The sequence below is a fragment of the Protopterus annectens genome, chromosome 3.part0 (genome assembly GCF_019279795.1).
Source record: "Protopterus annectens isolate FY-2018-M chromosome 3.part0, PAN1.0, whole genome shotgun sequence".
NCBI lineage: Eukaryota > Metazoa > Chordata > Ceratodontiformes > Protopteridae > Protopterus > Protopterus annectens.
Window position 1 is genome coordinate 1,215,405,909 of NC_056731.1, and position 22,390 is coordinate 1,215,428,298.

At 38.0% G+C, this 22,390-nt stretch overlaps 1 protein-coding gene across 1 annotated transcript in view; it reads left to right on the plus strand.

Moving 5' to 3' along the window:
* Positions 1–22,390, plus strand: part of LOC122797026 (collagen alpha-1(XXI) chain-like) — a 1,114,432-nt gene that overhangs the window by 520,843 nt on the left and 571,199 nt on the right. Inside the window, exon 16 of the mRNA XM_044065795.1 lies at positions 4,217–4,270. Coding sequence (XP_043921730.1) covers positions 4,217–4,270 — 54 coding nt within the window. The remainder of the gene's footprint in view (positions 1–4,216; positions 4,271–22,390) is intronic.

Sequence of the window (22,390 nt, forward strand, 5' to 3'; positions counted from 1 at the left end):
TAAATTTAACTTTGGATCTGCTGGATAACCAATCTGAAATACATATGACTGTACAGGGGTTTTAATTTTATGTAAATTATCATTAACAGCATGGGAAATAGTAGACAAAGCTTTGGCCAGATCGAGATAAGTAGCATACGTAGAGCGACCTATGTCCACAGAATCTGTAAGTTTTCAAAGAAGCTTACTAGGTTTACAAGACAAGAACCACCCTTCACAAAACCAAACTGATCAGGGTCTAGATCAGTTAAAGAGAAACAAAGATATAACCTGTCGGGTAAAGTCGCACGTAAAAGAGCAAAAAATCAAACAATACAACTTACTGTAACCTGCACGGCAACTAGAAATAAAACAAACTTTAAAAAAAAAATAGGTTTATTCAATGACACTGCACAGGTAAGTGCTTTTGCATTGAATTAACTAATGCTTCGTCAGACAAATAAAAACTTTAAAGAGCCTCTTAAATACAAAAACATCACTTCCAAGCTCATTAATTACATATTCAAACTGACAAATAAAAACAGAGATACAATAAATCACCTAGGATATTCACCACTTCATCAGCAAGCGCTGATACAGAATATGTCTCTTAACAATGACATGCCAAAAAACGTAATGCTGTAATTTAAAGCACATATTATGCTCTTATTCATAGAGTTCATAAAATTCATACAAACAGCGCAAAACAAAAACTTTTCTAAAAGTATTACACTACCCTACATAAACCATATAATCAGTGTAAGAGAGGATGCATTTTAAGGGCAGGTTTCTTGGACATGGAATCATTTAGACCTAGTGGTTTAAAGGATCATAACTCAAGTATCCAACTTTGTTCTCTAGCTTCAGTGATGTTCTTAACGGGTTCCTATTAGAAGACTGAAGATGCATTCTGTCGAATGCATCTTGGTCGAACTTCAAATGTCGAAAATGCAAAATGACGAAGTGGCATATAAGTGAATTCTTTCCCTGGGAAAGAAGTCACTTGGCCGCTTCTGTCACTTTGCCATTTTTGGCACTGTAGTACAATCTCAGAGTTGGTATATTTAAGTAGGGGGGGTGTGGGGGGCACTAAAATAGTGTTTAGTCTGTTTTTTTTGTATTTTTTTTTTTGGGAACAGTGATTTTTTTTCCCTGGGAAAAACAATCGCTGTTCTGGGTGTTCCCTCCTTTAAGTTTTCATTGTTTTGGGGTTGATATAACAGCATTCGATCTTTTGATTGTTCACTGTTATAATATAGACCCTTCTTAACATTTCACCCACTAACACCTAACTTAACAATCTCCAAAGCAAAAAACTTGAACGTATGGTGTGTTCCTGACTTCTGGACATGTACAACAAGTGCATTAGTGTCTCTCACATTCCTGATGTCACCTAAGTGCTCAAGAAGACTATCTATGAAACACTGATTTGTTTAATCAATGTAAAAGGCAAAACATTCCTGGCAAAACGCATAGTAAATCACATTGTTCTACAGTCAGTGTAAAAAAAAAATCTATAGTATGCTTCAATATCTGGTGCTCAAAAGTATAGCCAGAATATATATAATGATATAATAATAGATCAGCTAAGTTGCCTATGCATGCATAAATGAGTTCTGCTATGATACGTTCCATGGTTTTGCGTATAAGGCTGGTGAGGCTGATGAGCCTATATTTACAGAGGTCTGTAGAAGGGTCACTCTTGTGCAGAGAAATAACAGTGTCTGTTCTCTGGTATTAGGCACAAACCACCTGGAGAGACTGAGGTTGAACAGTTTAAGTAGAGACTTAGAAAGTGCATACTTGGCACGGATAAGAATGCAACCTGGACTGGTATGTTGTCTGGTCTTGTGAAAGTATTATTTTCAACCTCTGGTAAAGATTCTAAGACTTGTCACAATGTGATTTCAGGGAAAACTAAATTTTCAGAAATAGTAGGGAAAACAATGTGGGTAGGTTGGCTGAAGTTATCACTAAATTTGTTTGTAATATATTGGCTACATCCTTGGGATCAGAGCACGCAATAACATTATGAGTGAGCTCAATGTATTGTTGGACATTAGTCATTAATTTCCATCCATGAAGAACGACTTGTAGTTTCCTTTGGTTGCTATAGCAATATTAAGCTTATATCTGGTATTGCATTTTTCTGTATTTGTAAGGTCTGTTGGCTGATTTCATAATTAAATTAGCTTTTTCTCATTTTGAGATTTTGTTTTTCCGATTGCCTTTTCTGGTTCTTTTTCCACTTTAATTGGTGTTGTCTTCTTCTCCCTGGATTTTCTTTTCATTCCGAAATGCTATATATTTGTCATACCTTTGATGTCACCTCATTTGAGAAGTTTATTGTTTTGTTTTGTTTTTTTTTTTTCCTTGCTTTATGCAAGTGTGCTGTGTTTTATTTCAGTGGTGGCAGCTTTTATGGATTTTCATTCTACTCCTATCTTTCATTTATGCTTGCTAGAGCTTTCTTATGGCATTTTGCCAAAGTTCAATATCTTGAAATCTGGCACATCACATGTTTATTTGCTATCACTCTATAACTGTTTGTGAACCATACTTTTTAGTGGTCATTTATTCTCAAATGGCTGCCCACTTCCAGGTTTGAGAACATCTCTGCTTCTGCTTTTGAGAAAACAAGGTTAAAAACTGCTGTTTCTCATACTGTTTCCAATACTAGCTGTCAGAGGTATGTAGCTTAACTTGTGCCCATTCACAACAATGCCCTGAGGTTAGCTTTAGAGTGTTTTGCATTGGTTTGTCATGATCAGGATTTATGAAAAAACTAGACTGCCTGTTCTAAAACAACTCTCACTATAGAATAAAATATGATGGGTAAATATGAAAGCTGCAGAACTGTATGGTATGATCATTTTAGCAATAACCCACAGCTGGATGTGGGTAAGGCAGGATTTATCCACGGTTGGTATGGGTTGATCATGGGGGTAAAGCCTGAGTGATTAAACAAAGCAATCTGTTGGTAAATCCTACATTACCAACATACAGAAGTAGATTATTGCTATTGTGCAATGACATTACTTAAGGAAAGAGTTCTTACGTTTTATAATTAAGGTTCTTGTATAATCTGTTAGTCTTATCTGTCGATGCCTGCACACTACATGGAAGAACAAAAGTATATGGCAAAAATCTGGACATTTTCCAAAATTATGGACAGTTGTGAAGTATGCAGTATTAGTATTTCTTCTGTATGATTGTACTAAAGAAAGAGTGATACTGCAGTTTAATATGTTTTTATAAATTGTATTAGTGCATGCACTGTTAGCTTGTATGTGTGTGTGTGTATATATATATATATATATATATATATATATATATATATATGTGTGTGTATGTGTGTGTGTATATACGTAGTAATACCTACTGATAGAAATGACACTACACTGTTGCTTTATTCATAAGTTCATAGGTTCAGAGGATGATACTAGGCTACTGGCCAGGAGGCCTTATAAGCCTAGCCAAGAATTTCACCAATATTCTCAGAAAGTCAGCACCTGTTATCAGAATTTCAATGCAATTAAATGGTAACAACGCAAAATTACCGCATTAGAAGACCCCACAATAGATCTGTTTCCAGAAGACCAGCAGGAGGAAGAGAAGCTTCTTCCACATCATGTCTTTGTCCTGCGACAAAATCTGAACTGCAGCTCTAATGAAATTGTACGTAAACCCGAGAATTTCTGCTGTCGTTGGTCACCTGAATTTATCTTCTTCTGTAAGGTGATGTGCTTGAGTCTGAAAATATGCAATTACTAGATTATTCTTCAAGAATTTTACTCTGAAGAAAAGCTGATACTGTATCAAAAGATCCATCTTTTCCATTTTGTGGTGTTAGGCTATATATATATATATATATATATATATATATATATATATATATAAATGATGGTGCTTTGAATTTACAGAATTTTGTAGTGCAGTTGTTGAAAAATAGCTGTGTATTTACCTACCTGCAGACATTGTAATGCAAATTAAGGGCATTTCATCAATACCAATATTTTTTTTAAATGACAGGTAGAAGGTACACCAAGACTCTTTTCTACTGGCAATGCTCAATTTATAATGGTCCTAGTGATTGGTTTCTCCAATCAGCATGCACATTTGTCCATATTAATTAGTGCTTATTGTATAATGAAAATTATAAAATAAATTTAGCAGATACACAGAACCAATTATAAGCTATATTTTTCTGTTACTTGATGTTAACTTTCTTTTACAGGGAGATACTGGGCCACAAGGTTTGCCAGGATCAGATGGACAACAAGGACAACCGGTAAGATTACAGACTTCCTTTTTACACAGACTCATTCAGACTGCAAAAATTCTCACAGCAGATAACAAAATTAGTAGCATAAGACTGAGAGACAACTGAAAAAGTGAAGCTGACAGCAAATACAGTCAGCCATTATCACCGAGTGAAAAAATACGACTCATTGAATTTGTTCTTTATTATGTTTCCACCCAGGCTTGCTGTGTTACAGTTTTGGGATCATCTGTTCCCACAGTGATAAGTAAGCAGTTTTTGCCATCAAGGTTATCTCTAATGATGGAAAAGATTAACAAAAATACAACTTGTTGCTGATTTGATGAATGACATTTCTTATAATTATTAACATAATAATGTCTACAAGGCCTGCAGGAAAAAAAATCAAGCTGTTTACTACAGCTGGATGTGAATAATGGCAGAGAGCAGGGTTTGATCCTGGTAATTACTACATTTAACAGCAGTGTCTGAACTTCAGAGGAACAGGTGAAGGGAATAGGATGGAGGAAGTGAAGGGGATGGACTGGAGTGTTTGAGCTGTAGAAAAAAGAATGAAGGAAAAGATGGATCTTTAAGAAATCTAAGTGGGACAGAGCACAAATGTCCACGAGTGGCCAGCGCTGCTGGACAGTGAAGTGGTAACACAAAAGCAATGGGTTAGAGGAAAGAGGGTACGTACACTGCTGATATGAAAAGAGTAAGGAATGGAAACTGAGCAAACCTCAGCAGAAAACAACTGTTGCTATATTGTGGTCGGAACAGGTATCTTGAAGCAAACTAAGGGAAGACAACTGCCACTGCCTTTCTGCTGCTACAGACGAGCATTTTGAATAGTACCAGCTTCATTATCATACAGGGAGGAAAATGCAAATCAGTATACGTGGTATTTCTGCTTGAGTTAAGCTCTAAAACATGTTATTCGCGCAGTTAGCATGAATGTTTTATATACAACACTCCTTGTACCAACTCTTGCCTGTATATCATTTTTTTTTGTTTTGAATTATATGAAAATGGAAGACTTTTTTTAATTTGTTTTACTTGCATGCTCTTCAGGATGGAGTTAAATGTGACAGAAAAAAAAGCTGCCGCTTCTGAAGGAAATCACAAAACACTGGGGGGATATATTATTTATTTTATTTTTATTTTACATTTGTTTACTGGGAAAGTCCGACTGGACACATGTCCTTTTTCAGCGGTGGCCCGGGGAGAAAAGCTCCACATTGAGACAATCTGATCATACAGACAGACATACAAATAAATCAGCATTATACATAATACAATAGAACTTCGGTCAGACTGGTTAAAACAGTTTATAAATTCAGCTATACAAAGCAATGACTACATTACTTAATTATCTAAACTAGAACATGTTAAAGTAATAAGTAATGAGGCATTTCATCACTTATACATCTGTGAGTGAGTAACTAGAAAGACTGACATGCAAGGCGTTTCAAATCAATAAGAAACGAAGATAACACAGTATAAGGATCTGTGTAATAAGTATAGAGACCAGTAGAAATGTCAAGAAAATAACCTTAGCACTACCATAATGTAGGTTAGTGTGCAGTGATGTATAGGACAGAATGGATACAAGGAAGTGATTCAGTCAGTCAGAGCAAGGGTAATAGTATTAAAAGAGGAATATTTGTCTGGAGCGGAGCCTTGTTTAGTTAGCATTATAATGCATCACTAGTGCTGGTATCATTTAAGGGTAGCTAATCTTTGCAGCAAAGACCCTTAAAGATTCCCTTGCATTCCATTTGCTATACATCGTAAATTTGTTATTCTGTAACTACCTCCTCCGAAGGGAGCACCATCATTTATCTGTATTAAATTGTAATCAGATACTGATGGAGCTTCGGGTCATCCATTTGTTTGATAATCAGGTCCGCTTATTCCATGACCATGCTCTACCTCTTATACAACAACTCTCCAATGTCAAAGCTCAGTATTCTCTCTGATTGCCATCAGATAATACCGCATTATTAATCAGACCAATAAACTGCTTGACAGAGGAAAACAGATTTTAAACCCTTGGCATACAAAGCATGGAACCTTCTTCTCAAGGAATCAAGCACAGTGCACAGGCATCCTATATTCAAGAAAGTGAACCAAACAGTAAAACACAAATTCACTCCTCAGCACCTAAAGTTAAACAAAAAGCATCATTAAATCATCTTATAGGTTCATAGAATGATACTAGACTATTGGCCTGGTGGCCTTTATAAGCCTAGCCAAGAATTTTGCCTATGTTCCCTCAAAGTCAGCACCTGTTTCCCCTATCCAGCAGGGACAGAGGCGAGATCCCAGGGGTGTATTTTCTGTTTCCTATCCAGTCATCCAGGTTCCTCTTAAACAGGGCTAGAGAGGTACTCTGCTTGACATGGAGAGGGAGTCTATCCTGCCAACAAGTTCTATTAATGTGACAGATCAGGTTAAAGCCTTGTGTGTGGGTTGCTTGAGTGGAGTTTGTCTTACGGATATGCAGCAACTCCATCAAGGCTGGGTCTGAGATGGCCTTGTATGCCAGACACAGTTCACCTCTGAGCATTCTGCATGAGACTGAGTAGAGGGACAGGGCTGTTAGCCTATCTGTATACAATAGGTGTTTGAGACCCTGAATTTTCCTGGTCAGGAACCTCTGTGGTCTCTCCAACTGCCGCATGTGCGTGGCAAGTTACATGCCGAAGGGGGCATTGTACTCGATAATGGGTCTGATAAGGGAGAAGTACAGGGATGTTGTGACCTCCTTGTTCCTGGATGAAATACCCTTATTTATGAGGTGGGCCATATAGAAAGCCTTCCGTACAACAGAGGTGATGTGGTGGTCAAAAGTGAGGTTGCCATCAACCTGGGTGCCCAAGTCCCTCACGAATGATTGTGTGCTTAGTACGTTGGTATTAATGTGATAATTAGTGAGGATGCCATTTTCCCCAAAGGGGATAATGATGCATTTCTTGACATTCAGTTTGAGGCCATGCTTCTGGCACCAGTCATTAGTTTGGGTAAGGCCCTCTTGGAGAATGTTCACATCACTAATGGAATTTAAGACAGCACCCAGCTTCCAGTCATCTGCAAACTTGGTCAGCCACAGACCACTGGTTTTGGCTTGCACCTCAGAAAAGTATATCCCAAACAGTAGAGGCCCCAAGACCAATCCATGGGGTACACTGCTCATTACAGGTCTACTACTAGAGGTGGCTTCCCCTACTTTGACTGAGTGGGTTCTATCAGTGAGCCATTTAGCTACCCATTTGGTAGCATACGGGTTGATGTCTAGCTGGGACAGTTTATCTATTATGCCCAAGTGGGAATAGTGTCAAAGGCTTTGGCTAGGTCAAGGTAGGTGGTGTGCACTGTCTTTCCCTCGTCCATGGTTTTGGTGACTGTTTCGAAGATGTTGACCAAGTTTAACAGGCATGATCTCCTTTTGACAAAACCAAACTGTGTGGGGTCAAGTGTTTCGAGGTTGCCAATGTCCTTGTTTATAAGGTTCATGATAATGCATTCCATGACCTTGTAGATCAGGCTAGTTAGGCTGATGGGCCTATAACTGCCTGGGTCAGTGGATGCTCCACCTTTGTGCAGAGGGATGACAGTGGCTGTCCTCCATTCAGCTGGGATGAAGCCGGTGCTCAGGCTTTGGTCGAATAGGGTGTCTAATTGAGCTGACAGCTCATGCCTGAGTTCATGTAGGATACAGCCAGAGATGTTATTGGGTCCCATGGAGACTTTTTTTTTTTTGTCTTTGAGAGGGCATTAAGGACCTGCCCTCTGGCGATGAGGGGAGGGGGAGAGGGAGGACAGGTGCTGGGGATGTCCTGGTTTACTGATGGGGGGACGGGGGGAGAAGTTTCCACTGAACCTGTCTGCCAGCAGGTTTGCTATATCTATGGTGTCTGTGTATCTGGTGTTAATGACCACCAGTTCAGAGCAGATTTGGGTGTTACCATTGAGATTGCGGACATATGTGAAGAAGGCCTTGTGACTGTCCTTAGTGGATGTGGCCAATTTGGACTCGAAGTTAGCCTTAATGTATTTCACCAGTGACCTTATTTGCTTGTTCAGACAAAGGAGAGATTGCTTCCAACTTGCACCTGCTTCTTCTTGGTCCTTGACAGCAATTTTTTCCTTTTATTATAGAGTTTGTTTATTGCTGCTGCCCACCAGACAGGTGTATCTTCCTTAAGGAAGATGATATGGTCATGTCAGGTATTACTGAGTCCATACAGCTATGTATGTGCTCATAAAACTTTTTGGTGAAGGATTGGACATAGGTGCTAGTTCCAGCTGAAGGGATGATGGTGGTGAAGCTGTTTATACCTGCTCTGAGGAAGTTGTAGTCAGCTTTGGAAAAGTTTTTTGTTTGGCCCTGACAAGGTGACTTCAAAAGTGAACGCTTTATAGTTGGATCTTACCAAGGAGGCTGAAACTGTAGGGGTGCTACAGTGACTACTCATGTTGGTTAGGACCAGGTCCAGGATATTTTCCCCTCTCATAGGGGTGTTGACCAGCTGATCCAACATATTGGCATTGAAGTAGTCGAGGAATCTCATTAATTCAAAAAGCTAAGTTATCCATATTAAGCATAAGGAACATTTCAAAGCTTTTAAATGCAAAAATGCAGAATATACATTTATTCATAATCTGTTTAAAGTGACAATTGCTTTAATTTCTTACTAGTCATAAAACTCTGATGAGTTGCTAATTACCCACAATGGTATTCTATAAGATCCAGTAATATTCTTTTCATATTACTTTTAGCATCGGACTTCAGTAAAATACAGCAAAGTGTTTTCTACTACTTTTTATTTTTAGTGCTTATACACAAGAAAGAAACAAAACCAATCATTCATTTTTGTTAAATATTTATATTAGATTTATTGCATGTACTATCACAAAGACTCAAAACTAAAACATAGCTAAGAAAGGGGGACATCATTAATCTTCCACAGAAGATCCTTTAACATATAACCATTACTAAACACTAGTATTATGCATTGCACTGGATGGGTCAGCATAAAGCAATTGGACTAGTTTGGTATCTTGTGCAAATGTAAGAGTTAATTAGTCACATAAACTAGATAAAGTCCTTATTTCATCCATAGAGCTCATAGGCATAGTAGCTTTTTTTTTGCTTTCCTTTTGTTCAGAGGAAATTTCCATGTGATCATTTAGGAAGAATACTTGAATGGATGTGGATATCACTGGATCTACCCACTGTTGGCACATTTGGATCATGAGGGTGAAGATGAGTGATTAAACAATGCCATCTATGGGTAAATCCTGTGATATCCACACTCAGGGGTGGATTATTAGATTATTGCTAGAATACAGTGACATTATTTAAGAAAGAAACTGCTTATCTTTCTTAAAACAATCATTGTATGACTGCACTTTAGTGTTCTTTGCCAACTCCATACAGATGAACTGCACAGATGCATATGGCACCTATATCTGCACACTTGCACAGTACGTCGGTACAGTGCAAGGCAGGCAATGTTGAAAATAGTGTCTACATAGCAGTTTGCCCCCCCCCCCCCCCCCGTCTCTCCATCTTTTGTTGTTGTTGTTGTTGTTAATATTGCCTGCTTCCATTTTAACTCCTTTGCTCAAGAATTCTGGGCAAAGTCAAAAATAATAGGGGACAAAGGGCTGAACTGGGGATAATGTCTAATGTTTATATATTTATAAGTTACTAAAAAGTTATAGGATGAAAGGCTTTAACATCAATGTGCATTCTTTGAACAATACAGGGAATGAAAGTCTAGCATTACTGACTAACTAAAAGAAATCCTCGGTGATTTACCAGAAAATCAAAAATTTTTAAAAGGGTCAGTGCAAAAATATAAGGAAATTAGGGATGTTCTGCAAAACTCTGGAACAACTGAGAGGTATGGCTACTGTACTAATATGTCATGAATGGAGTTATCAAGCAATCACAATAAACAGACTGGATGTTCAACAACAATTCAGTGTCAGGACTTTGTTTCTGTTGGTATATGCATAATTTACAGTGGGCATGCTGATTTGGTTGTCGAGTCATCCTGCACATTTATGAATACTAATGTCCTTTTATTATATAATCAGTGTTTAACAAAGACAGAAGTTATTAATCCAGGGGAAGATGAGAGTTTTTCTAGTGTTCTGTTATACCCCTTTTGGTTGTAGTCAGTATTGCTCATATGACACTGGGACTGAAGAACACCTTGTGGCACTAGTGAGTTGAATGTATTTATTTATTTATTCATTTATTTATTTATTACATTTGATTACTGAGAAGACTCACTGGGCATAAATCCCATCTTCAGTGGAGCTCCAGGGAGAAAAGCTCCATATATTTATATAATCTGGGAAAACATACCAGTAGTAAAAGAAGTTAAAATAAGTTAAAATAAATTATACAAATGAGATCAATAGAAGAAAAAAAACATGATTATATCAGATATGGGCAAAAAGCATACACATGTGTGTATTAAATGATCTAACTATATTTGAATATTATGGAGAAAGAAGTAGCAATAAGGTACAGGAACTGCAGAAGCAGAAACTTGACAGTAAGAAGAATATTAGAGGCTAAGAGATGTCAAAGGAAGGTGGAGAAGACGAGAGTAAAACAAGATTTAAAGATGATGAAGCAAATGGAACCATAAGCAGGGATAAACAGTAGTTGATTCAAAAAAATCAAAGTCCACAACTTACTTGAAGAGTTGCTTTTAATAGTTGTTTATTTCAAGAGTTTAAAATCCATAATGTAGTTAGGAGTACTTATTCCACAAGTTTAAAATCCACAACGTACTTAAAAAGTTGTGCTTATTCCACAAGTTTAGAATCCACAAATGTACTTAAAAAGTTGCAAGTGCAGAAGACACTTTCACCCAGATGGGCAAAGAAACTGAGCAATACATTGTGCTTAGCTTATATAATCAAGGTGTAGTCACATGATCTATTCACATGTCAAAATTGTAGTCACGTGTTAAGATACAGTTTTGGAATTAACTACCGATTATCCCTGCTCATGGTTGCAGTTACTTTTTTGTTTTGCTAGTTTTTCCTTATTAGTAACAGACTTGTCACTGCACTAACGGTTTTGGGGACCGTTTTTCCCTATATACTGTACTGTTTGACCGCTTGCTTTGTACTGTGTCATTTGCCCTTTGCTTAGGTTAATTACTGGCTTAGCAGCTGCAAGCTGCTTTTTGGGATGAATGTGTCTCTTTTTATGTTGTCGCCAGCTGCATTACTTTAGTCTGAGTATACAGGGCTCGACTGTTGCACTTTGCTGGCCTAGTCTGCTCTCCAGATATCCTGTTAAAAGGACGCCAATGAACGTATATCGTTGAAGGCCTTTATTTCTCTTTTAAGGTGGATCAGTGGTCTTACTAGAACCTTTAGCTTAATTACCGGCTTAGCAGCTATTTTTCTTTTCTGTTTGTCTTTATAAGGGCACTATATGGCTATTATATTGTTTTGAAAACTGTTCCACACAAGTTATTGCACAGGATGAACATATCGTAGTTTACTGTGTTAGTCTGTTGAGCACTATATATTGCACTGTTTAAAGATTTTATAGTATTACTTTATCATTTACCCCTTACTTTCTGCTGCTTATATTTGGCTGTACTGCTGTATAACCCTGTCCTCTCAAATGGACTAGGGTCACTGATAGCATGCTGAACTGCTGAATGAATGTTTTGTTCTATTTAATGGAGCCTATATTGCCTAACTTGTACTGTTCATAGCATAATGTCTGCTGCTTTCCATTGTTAATCCCCTAAACCTAATCTTCCTCTGCATACTTGCTCTAGCCTCATCTAACCATAGCCTCTCTCTACTACTGTGCTTTGTTACACCCTCCCTTCTTCTCTAAACATCCGTTACCTGCTACCTTTCCCCCTCTACATCTGCAATATTAACTAACTCAGTGTTGTCTCCCTCTCCTCTACAGTAATCCATCCCGGGTGCTCCCTCCCTGCTTTAAACGCAAAAGGAATACCTCCGGCCATCACCTGAAGACACCCTGAATTGGCCAGCTTGCCTGGTACTTAGAAAAATACTACTGAGAAGCCCCCTCAACAAGATTGTGTAAATGTATGTGGCTTAACACTAATTAAATGTAGACTTGATGTACTATCTATAGAGTTAGTCTGCCCTCCCATGTGCACGTTCTACCAGCCTACCGCAGACCATTTGCCCTCTCCCCCTCCTGTTATCACTACCCTAGAATATATTTAAACCTAAGACTGGTCCAGCTATCCCTGCTGTTTGCTATCTCCTTCTACCATTAGTTGGCAGCATCTACCAATATAAATCCTAGATATTCTTTATAATCCCAACAAGTTTTATTTTTTCACAAACAGTTGATTGTCAGTTAATATCCTTAGACTGTAAATAACCCCCCCCCCCGCTAAACCACCCTCTGTAAAGGCAGCCTTCATTTTCTGGCTGGAAATATTTAGCTCATACCTTCCAACTACAGCCTTTAAACTGCTCTTTGCTGATACTTTTTCTGCCCTACTCACCTCTAGTGTTCTTTCCACTCCACTCCCCTACTCTGCCCCCAGTTCTCACCTGCTCCCAGTACTCCTAGCTTTATTCCTATCTTATCCCACCCTCTCAGCCTAATTACCCGATACCAGCTCCCCCCTCATTACTCCTCCCACCTATAGCCATCCTTCTTAAACTCTGTAATCTGTACTCCACCCAATAATTATAGTCCCCTCCTCTTTCCTTAAATCTCTAGAATACCTCCATCACTTTTTAAACCCTTTCTTCTTCATAGCCTTCTCTATTTTCCTAACCACTCATACCACCCTCTCTTTGCTCCAACATGCTCTCCTGAAGTTATCACACCCGCCAGTCCCCCAGCCTCCTCTTTCTGTTCCTACTTCCCTTATACTATGCTACCTCATATTCCACCTATGCTTGTCCAATACTACCTACAAAGAAGACTACCATACAAACCCACCTTCTTCCTCACTCTTACTCCCATTTCCACTTTATCTCCTCTTCTCTCATTTAGCCCAACACTCTGCACATATTTCACCCTAAACTGTTCTCCTCTAAAGTCAAGACACTGTCACCTGCTCCAATCTGCAATCTACCAAAATGCATGCCTGGCAAACCAATATGGCTAAAGGACATCTCCTTCAGCAATCTAGTCCAAGCTGGTGATATCCATCCTAACCCTGATCCTACATCCTTTATTAACAACACTCATCCCTTACTCGCTTCCTCCTATTTCAACACCCTAAAGATTTTTGCAATGAATGCACAAAGTCTAAACAACAAAGTACACCAATTTCAAGCTTGGTTAAGCCATAACCAACCAGATATCTTAGCCATTTCCAAAACCTGGCTCAAGCCCTTTATCTCCAACTCTGAGATTCTGCCCCCAGGATTTCATTGTCTCAGAAATGACCGACTAAATAAAAAAAGGTGGAGACACTGCCCTAGTCTACTCCAACCTTCTAACCTTAATTCCCCTCCAAATTCTAATTCCTCAATTCCAGAACACTGAACTAACTGCTGGAATTCTAAAACTAAATAAACATAAAAATATCTGTATCATTGCCCTATATATTTCACCTGGTAACAGTATCTCTACACTCGAAAATATTCTCCTATGGGCCACTACTTAAATTAACTATGAAACTTATATCCTTGGTGATGTGAATATTGACTGGAATAAACTCAATTGCCCCCTCCCTCCCTATCTATTAACCTCTATAACTTCACTCAAATAATCCTCTCCATCACTCGACCTAACAAAATAAACCCTCCCGGATCCACTATAGATTGTATCCTAGTCTCAGATCCAAATAAAATAACCAAATCTGGCACAATTCCTGATACCTTTGGCGACCACCTCCCAGCCTTTATGCATCACTCAACTAGTTCCTCCCCACACCAGCATCAATATATTCAAACTCGTAACCTCAGTAGCTTCAACCCAACTACTTTCTCAAATACTTTCAAACAAATGAACTGGCAAATTCTAAACATCCTTTCTCTTGACAAGGCTATAGAATACTTCAACTCTGTCTTCCTTGATAATTTAAACTCACTAGCCCCACTAAGAAACAAAAGGATAAAAACTAAAACTGCTCCTTGGCTATCCAAAGAGACAAAACAGATTATGCACCACAGAGACAAACTATGGAAGCTTTACCAAAACAATAAAACTGGCCAATACCTTGCTCCAATATAAACAGCTTTGCAACTGTGCAAAACGACTAATCACCAAAGACAAAAAATTCTACTATATCAAACTTCAGTCCAATAACAATAAACCCCCCCCCTAAATTTTGGAACTCAATAAACTCACTCCTCAATCCAGGCTCCAAGAATAATCTCTGTCCTGATCCAAGTAAATCTGACTTCAAACTAGGCTCTGAATTTAACTCATTTTTCATAGAAATTATTACTACCCTCACCAAGACATTTCCCAGTAATAACCCAAATGCTCTACACTCTCCCCCTTCTAACTCACCTCATCTGTTTGAACTCAAACCCATCTCCACTAACTTTAAAAAACTTTTTTCCAAACTTAAACCTTGCTCTAACGCTCCTGACAATATTCCCTCTTCCTTCCTAAAATGTGGTGCTGATGGCATTGCTTTCCCAATCAGCATCATTATTAACCAATCCATAAAATAATCAAATGTCCTCAAACTCTGGCACTCAGCTTATATTCTTCCTCTTCATAAAGGAGGCATAAATACCAGCATCTCAAACTTTTGCCCCATTGCTTTGCTCTCACCAATCTCCAAAATCCTAGAAAAATGCATCCACCTCCAACTTATGCCTTCCCTGACCCAAAACAATCTTCTCACTCCTACCCAGCATGGCTTCCATCCAGGCCATAGCACAATAACTGCTCTACTCTCTTTCCTAGAAACTGTCAATCAAGCCCGAGATTCAGGACACTTAGTTTCTACTGTTTTACTCAATCTGTCTAAAGCCTTTGATACTGTTTCCCACAAGCACTTTCGCTGTCATCTCTCAAACCTTAATCTCTCACATAATGCTTTATCCTGGTTCTCCAGCTATCTATCAGCAGATCACAGGCAGTCAAATGGAAGAACTCCATCTCTTCCTTCCTACCTACTCCAACTGGTGTACCACAGGGATCCATCCTTGGGCAAATGCTTTTTAACATCTTCATCAATAACTTTCACACTGCTATTCCTGATGCTAAAATCATTAAATACGCAGACAATTCAACCTTAGTCTGCTCTGCCTCAAACCTCTCTGAATTGCTGTTTAAAACCCAAACTGCCTTCTCAACAACTGAAAACTGGATGCGCCAAAACCACCTCTCTCTCAATGCAAATAAATCAAAGATTCTACTGTTCCCTCCCACAATGATAAAAACAACTTCAAAGTCTATAGTCAAACCAACTCACCTATAGAAGTGGTCCCCTCTGCCAAACTACTTGGCATTACTGTAGATGAAAACCTCAAGTTTGATATTCATATTCAACAAAATATTAAGAAAACCTACCAAAAGCTAGGTATGCTGTATAGGAATAATCGCTTTCTCTCCAACTCTACCAGGCGAACTCTGGCCTCGACTTATCTTCTTCCTTCCTTATTATACGGAGCCCCTCTCCTAACCAACCTGTCCTCCTCTATCACCTCTAAACTAGAAAACTGCTGCAACAAAATCTCTAAATTTGCCTCTAAATCTACTACCCATTACTGCCTAACCCTACAATCCCTGAATTGGCTTGAACTCCCAAACTACCTAGACTATCTCCAACTCACTACTGCACATAGACTCATATTTCACCCAACAAAATGTCCCGCTCTAACATCCTTCCCCCTTATACACCCAACAGAGTTCTCAGATCTGAAAATCAGAACTTAATTACTATCCATAAACCTAAACATCCTGCTGGCCAACTTCTCCTATCTTTCTCACTAGGCAAAAAATGGGATTCCCTTCCCTCCACACTACGAACCATACCAAACTCATAAAACTTCAAAACCCAACTATTCAAACACCTGTCCACTAAATGGAAATGTACCTGCCCTCACCCAACCTAATCAAAGGAGGTTCTCTCTCTGGTTCCCAAGCTCTACAATTCTCATAGTTATCTTCCTATGAGCCTATCTAAGCTCTCAACAATTTCTATAGCTTCTCTCTAAGCTCTCAACAACTCCAACAGCTACCCTCACACAGCCCAACCTTGTAAATATTGTAAATAGTATTCTACTGTTGATATGTGTATGTAAAGCATATTTACATTTTCTTAAAAGGTTTGTATGTAAACTGTTTCCACATCTAACACATATCTGTTTTCCTCAATGAAACTGTATGATCCCTACCTTCAAGCTTAATGAATTTGTTAACTATGCATGATATTGAATGCATTTATGAGTAACTATTCTACATAATATTATCTTTAATATTAACTATCAGTTGTATCTAAATTTTATAATGCATCTTGGAGCTTTTCTCCCAGGGCCGCCACTGAAAATGGGTCAGTTTGGCCCAGTGGACTTCCCCGGTAGTCAAACTGCAAATAAACTGCAAATAAATAAATGAATAATACTGATATTTTACTTATGATGAAGGAAATAAGAGAGAAATCAGGGTAGGTGCTAAGGACAATAAGAGATAGTGGGTATATAGAGAGTGCAAAGAGGAAGGTATATGGAAGAGAAAGGGAAGAGAGAGAGTATGTGAGAGAAAGAATATAGGAAAGGGAAAATAAATGTGTCAGAGAAATGAAGAAAGATGGGGAAATGTTGGCCAACTAGTTACTTCCCCACCTCACACTTCTGTTGAAGGGAATGTTCAATTAATGAACGTTTAAGGTCTAATGTTTTCTCATGGTTGGTTCGAGGAAAGAACCTTCGATGAGTAAACATAGTCCCCAGTGCTGAGTAGGGAACTATTTTAAATCAGGATTCTAAAAGGACATAGCAGTGAAAGACCTACTCTGAGATAAAAACAGCAGAAAATAAACAAAGACAGCTAAATGTCCCGTAAATGGGCAAGAAGCAAGCAGGACAAGCATTCATTGGAAACAACAAATATAACAAATAGTTAGAGTAAGGCAAAATAAAAACTGGGGAGAAACTGAAAATGAGAGGGCTCAAAACAAAAGTAGGATGGGGCAACAATAAAAAGCATTTAGAAATACAAATGAAAAAATGTCATTCCTCTCAACTATCCAGATTTTCACAAAATGTCCAGATTTTTGCTTCATATTTTTGGTCTCTTCCTCATAAAATTTGTGGTTTTCTGGCAAATCACTGAGGATTGAAGTCATTAAATAATGACCCATATTGAAGTTTCAGACTTTATATCATTCGGAAAATGTATGCTAACATAAAACCTGCTGTTCTACCATTTTTTCAAGTTTATAAAAGCAATATTTTAAATATTTCCATATTTTTGGGCCTTCCTGCCCCCTTATTTTAGGCCTTGTGTGGATTTCTTCAAGAGGTTGAAAGGTTTGATCTCTCACACTGAAACATAATAAATGAGCTTGACAGGGTAGAAACTATGTTCTTCTTGAATATTTCAAAAGACAGTTATTATGCTCACTCTCATCTAATTTCTACTCTTCTTTACGCTTCACCCATGTACACTAACCTAAAGAAAAATAATCTCACTAAACTAGCGAACACATACAATAGCATTGCCAGATTTGCTACTGGGAACCCATTTAGAACTCACCACTGTCAGAACCTACAGCAACTAAACTGGCTTGAACTAAAAAACATGCTGACACTTTCCCAACTCACCTTTGTCCATAGGATATTTTACCAACCTAATAACACCCCTATACTTTCTAACCTTATCTCCCCTTATACTAACCTAAATTCCTTACGCTCTTCGAGCAAACTTCTTGTGAGGTTAACTAAGTCTAACAACATCGCTGGTGACTCCCTATTCTCCAATACCTTAGGTAAATATTGGAATATTCTACTTACTGCTCTAACTTCTATTCCCTCCCCCTTCCTCTTTAAACAAAAGCTTAAAAAACATCTTAAAACACACTGGTTATGCCCATGCATCAATCCTGACTAATCTTGTTGCTGTTGTTGTCTTTTGGCTTTTCTCGGTTAGGGGTCGCCACAGCGGAACTCCGGTCCGCTAATGATTGGCAATAGATTTTTACGTGCCGAGTTGCCAGCTCTGATGCACAACCTTCAACGAAGGTATGCCCATTCACGCATATCTCCACACAGAAGACACTCTAGCTGAGAATCGAACAGGACTATGTCTTACTGTGAGGCAACAACGATACCGCAGCACCACCACCGCAGTCCTGACTAATCTTGTGATTCCACTAATTATTCTTTTATACTACCTTCTTTCATTATTCCCTACTGCTTCCCCTTGGGAAGCTTGTTTCAAAAGCACCTTTGCAAGTAGTAACTTACAAATTATTATAAAACTTTGGATGTGTAATTATTTGCTGAATGTACTTATATCTTCACAGATGATTTACTATAACAGAACTCTTCTATCTTGTATTCTGAAATAGAAATTAGGGTGATGTCCTACCTAGTATATATGCATGATTAGTGTAATGTAGTTTACAATCATATTTTGCCTGGTATTTTTTACCTCCTTTCTTTGCTTTTGTAGATAATTTCTCTGTTTCTATGTGGAGCTTTTCTCCCCGGGCCTCTGCTGAAAATGGAAATGTATCCAGTTGGACTAGCCCGGTAAACAAATGTAAAATAAAAATAAAAATAAAATGCTCAGTGAGTTAGTGAGGAAGAGTTTACCACAGTTTTGAATCACATTTAGAGAAACCAGAGTCAGAGCTATGTAGTTCAGTAGATGGGGTTGGAGAGTAGTGCCTACTGTGCCTTGGCTTCTAAGGTTTTAAGCTGGGTTCGTTTTACTGAGTTTCATTGTAAGTGCAGAAGTGTATCTTCACTAATCTGAATAGTTTACGATATCAGAAATATGTTGCATCTGGCTTGTACTTGGAACCACTTTGTTATGGATAACATAAGGCAATGTGCTCAAGGCAAGGAAAATTGTGGAAGGAGATACATATTTTGATAAGCTCTGTAGTGTTATCTGTTCTTGTCAGAGGAGGTGGCAAACGAGAATAAGGCATACCCAAGTTGTGACAGCATGAAACCTCTATTAATGGCTACCCTAGCTGATGATAAAAGGAACTATTTTCTGAGCCCAGAAAGGAGGTAATTGATTTTAGATCTAAGTTTTTAAATATGCTCTTGAATGTTAACAGTTTGGTCAAGCCAGATGTCTAAGTAACTGAATGAAGTGATGGTGCTGATAAGGTTGTTGTGCTGGTCAAAAAAACCTGGAGGGAGCTGGAAACTTTGGAAAGTTTTTTCTTAGTACCTAAGAGTATAACCTTGTTTTTTTGAGGATTAAGAAAAAGCTTTTTGGAGGTGAGCCAGTGGTTAAGGTCAAGAAAGCCATTGAGTTTGGATTGTCTTATGTACTGGGTTGAATCTGTAGACAGGCCATGTCATTGGCATATACGAGGAACTGAAACTAAAGTAGATGAAGGTGTAATTTGTTTATAAAAATGAAAAACAGTACTGGGGCAAGAATTAATCCCTGTGGTACATTTGAATGAGTGTAGATAGTAAGGGGGCAATCGTCACAGTAAAGGATATGTTAATCCAGAAGTCTTTGAACCACTTCATTTCTGATACCAGTGTCTAGTAGATGGACCAGTAACACTGCATGTCCACCATGTCAAAGGCTTGAGTTAGGTCAATGAAAATGGCAGTGGTAAGATTTCCTTTATACATGTTGGTCAGTATATCATTGTTTAGAGCCCAGGACACAGTCAATGTACTCATTCCTGCCCAGAAGCTGTGTTGTTTCTTGGAGAACAAATGATATTTTTAAGCAATAATCCATGACTGTGTGCGGGTAATGAAGGGTTTATCACAGCTGATGTGCTTTGATCATGACAGCAAAAGGGACAGGCGTTCTCCTTTACCTGTTCTTCTAACTCCAAGTATCACAGTCATTACGATAGTTTTATATTTTACTTGTCATAGCAGTTCACTTGATTAGTGAGTTCTGAGTGCTAAAAGGATTGGCAGATATTAAGTGCTGCAGGACATCACAAGTATAAATATCGCCTGAGCAGTGTGAGTAGGAGGCCACATTTACTAAACAGATACACCTGTGCTTTGGGGAAGAAGAGTGCACAGAAAAACGCACATGCTAAACTTTCTGTCTTCGTTAGGTAAACAGAGGGCCGCTCATGCTGAGAATAGTCTTCAGTTAGATCACTGCAAAGTACACATGCAGCTTCACATTACAGTCATGATTTAGTTATGTACTGTTATATACCATGTGTTTAAACATTTCTTGAGCTGACCAAATACAGTTCAGGCACTGTATGACTTCATGGATGGATGCTTGGGATTTTGTAATACAGAAGTGATTTATTGGTTCCTCAGGAGCTAGTATTTATTATCCATGGTTAAGTAAAGCTGTTAAAACAACGTTTTACTTCCTTTTGGAACAGAGAAGGTTACAGTAAGAATCTGAGAAGACTCTTTTTGGAAACCACCATAAAAGAGTAAATTAAATATTTGTGTACCTGTTGAAAATATAGAGGTAGATTATTTCAGTACCTAATGCCAAAAATTACACATTTATCCCACAGTCTTCCATTAATACGATATTATAATCACTGTCTTTATTTTACATGAGACAAGATTTTAAGAAACATTAACACAGTTTAAATTGATATTGCTGAATAATCTATGTTAATCTATGTGTGTAGCATGTATAACCAATGTATAAGGAGATCCTATTCAAAATGTGTCTCAACTATTTATGCAGCATACTGTAAAAAACAAAGTCCTTTTAATTTGTTGGCACCTTTTATTTCTGTCGACCACAAATCTGATTCTGTAAAACCAACACAACATTAAAAGCTGATTGCTAAATCAGGAAGAGTGTAAATGACTATTTCTTAAATTAAAACTAACACTTTCATTCAGTTTCTGAACACCTGTACTAGATACATTGGCTGAACTATATAGCAGTGTGTATGCATTTCTCCCAGGAAGTTGCATTATTTATTACTGTTTTCTGATAATGCTTTTGTAAAATCATGAGTTCTATGTGTGGAGATAAAGTAACAGAAGATAAATGTTTGTTCTGAGCAATATGAATCCTTAGTAAGAAAAAACAGCAGTGTTCACTTTAGCTTGTACTATTGTAAAATGGATACTTCATAAACAATTGTGTTCAAAAAGAAATCCTTTGCATTTTCTCACCTGTGCAACAATCCCTGCAGGTGCCTGAAACCACAAACTCCACTGGCAAAATTTTTCTGTTGTTCACTGTTCTTTCCATTTCCGTATGTTTTTTTTCCTGACCAGAGATTTAGTTAGTAACTCTGCAGATCACAGAAGCCTTCGAGGAGTCACATTTACTTCTCGATTTGCACACACACACACACACACACACACACACACACACACACACACACACACACACACACACACACACACACTCACACACACACACACACACACACACACACACACCTCTCTTTCATTATGTGTGTATATCCATATATCTATCTATCTATGTCTATGTATGTAATATATATATATATATATATATATATATATATATATATATATATATATATATAGATATATATATATATGTATATATATGTGTGTGTGTGTGTGTGTGCATAATCTGCATATACATGGCACACATCCTGAAAATTAGCTTTAGCAATGTTATCCAAGGACCTTCCTTTGTTTCTAGCTTGTTCACTGCTGATGTTTTGGTGTGATCTTAATTTTTTTTTTTTTGAATGGTAGGTATATGCCTTTTGGTCTGACAATGGATTCTGCAGCAGTTACAGTTATGCAGTCACCCTGTAAAATATGCAGAATAAAATGTAAAATACTTAACTCTGAATTGCATAGTTTGAGAGATATAATTTAAAAGAATAAACCGAACTTGACACAGCTTTGAGACTTGAGCAATGGCTCATGGTGATACAGACCCCATACTAAATTATTTAGCAAAAGTAGGAGGTTGGAGAGGAGACAGACAGATAGACAGTGTTTTGAGTAACACCACAAGACAGCTAGCTTCACTGGAAGCACAGTAGGGTAGACAGAGTTGGT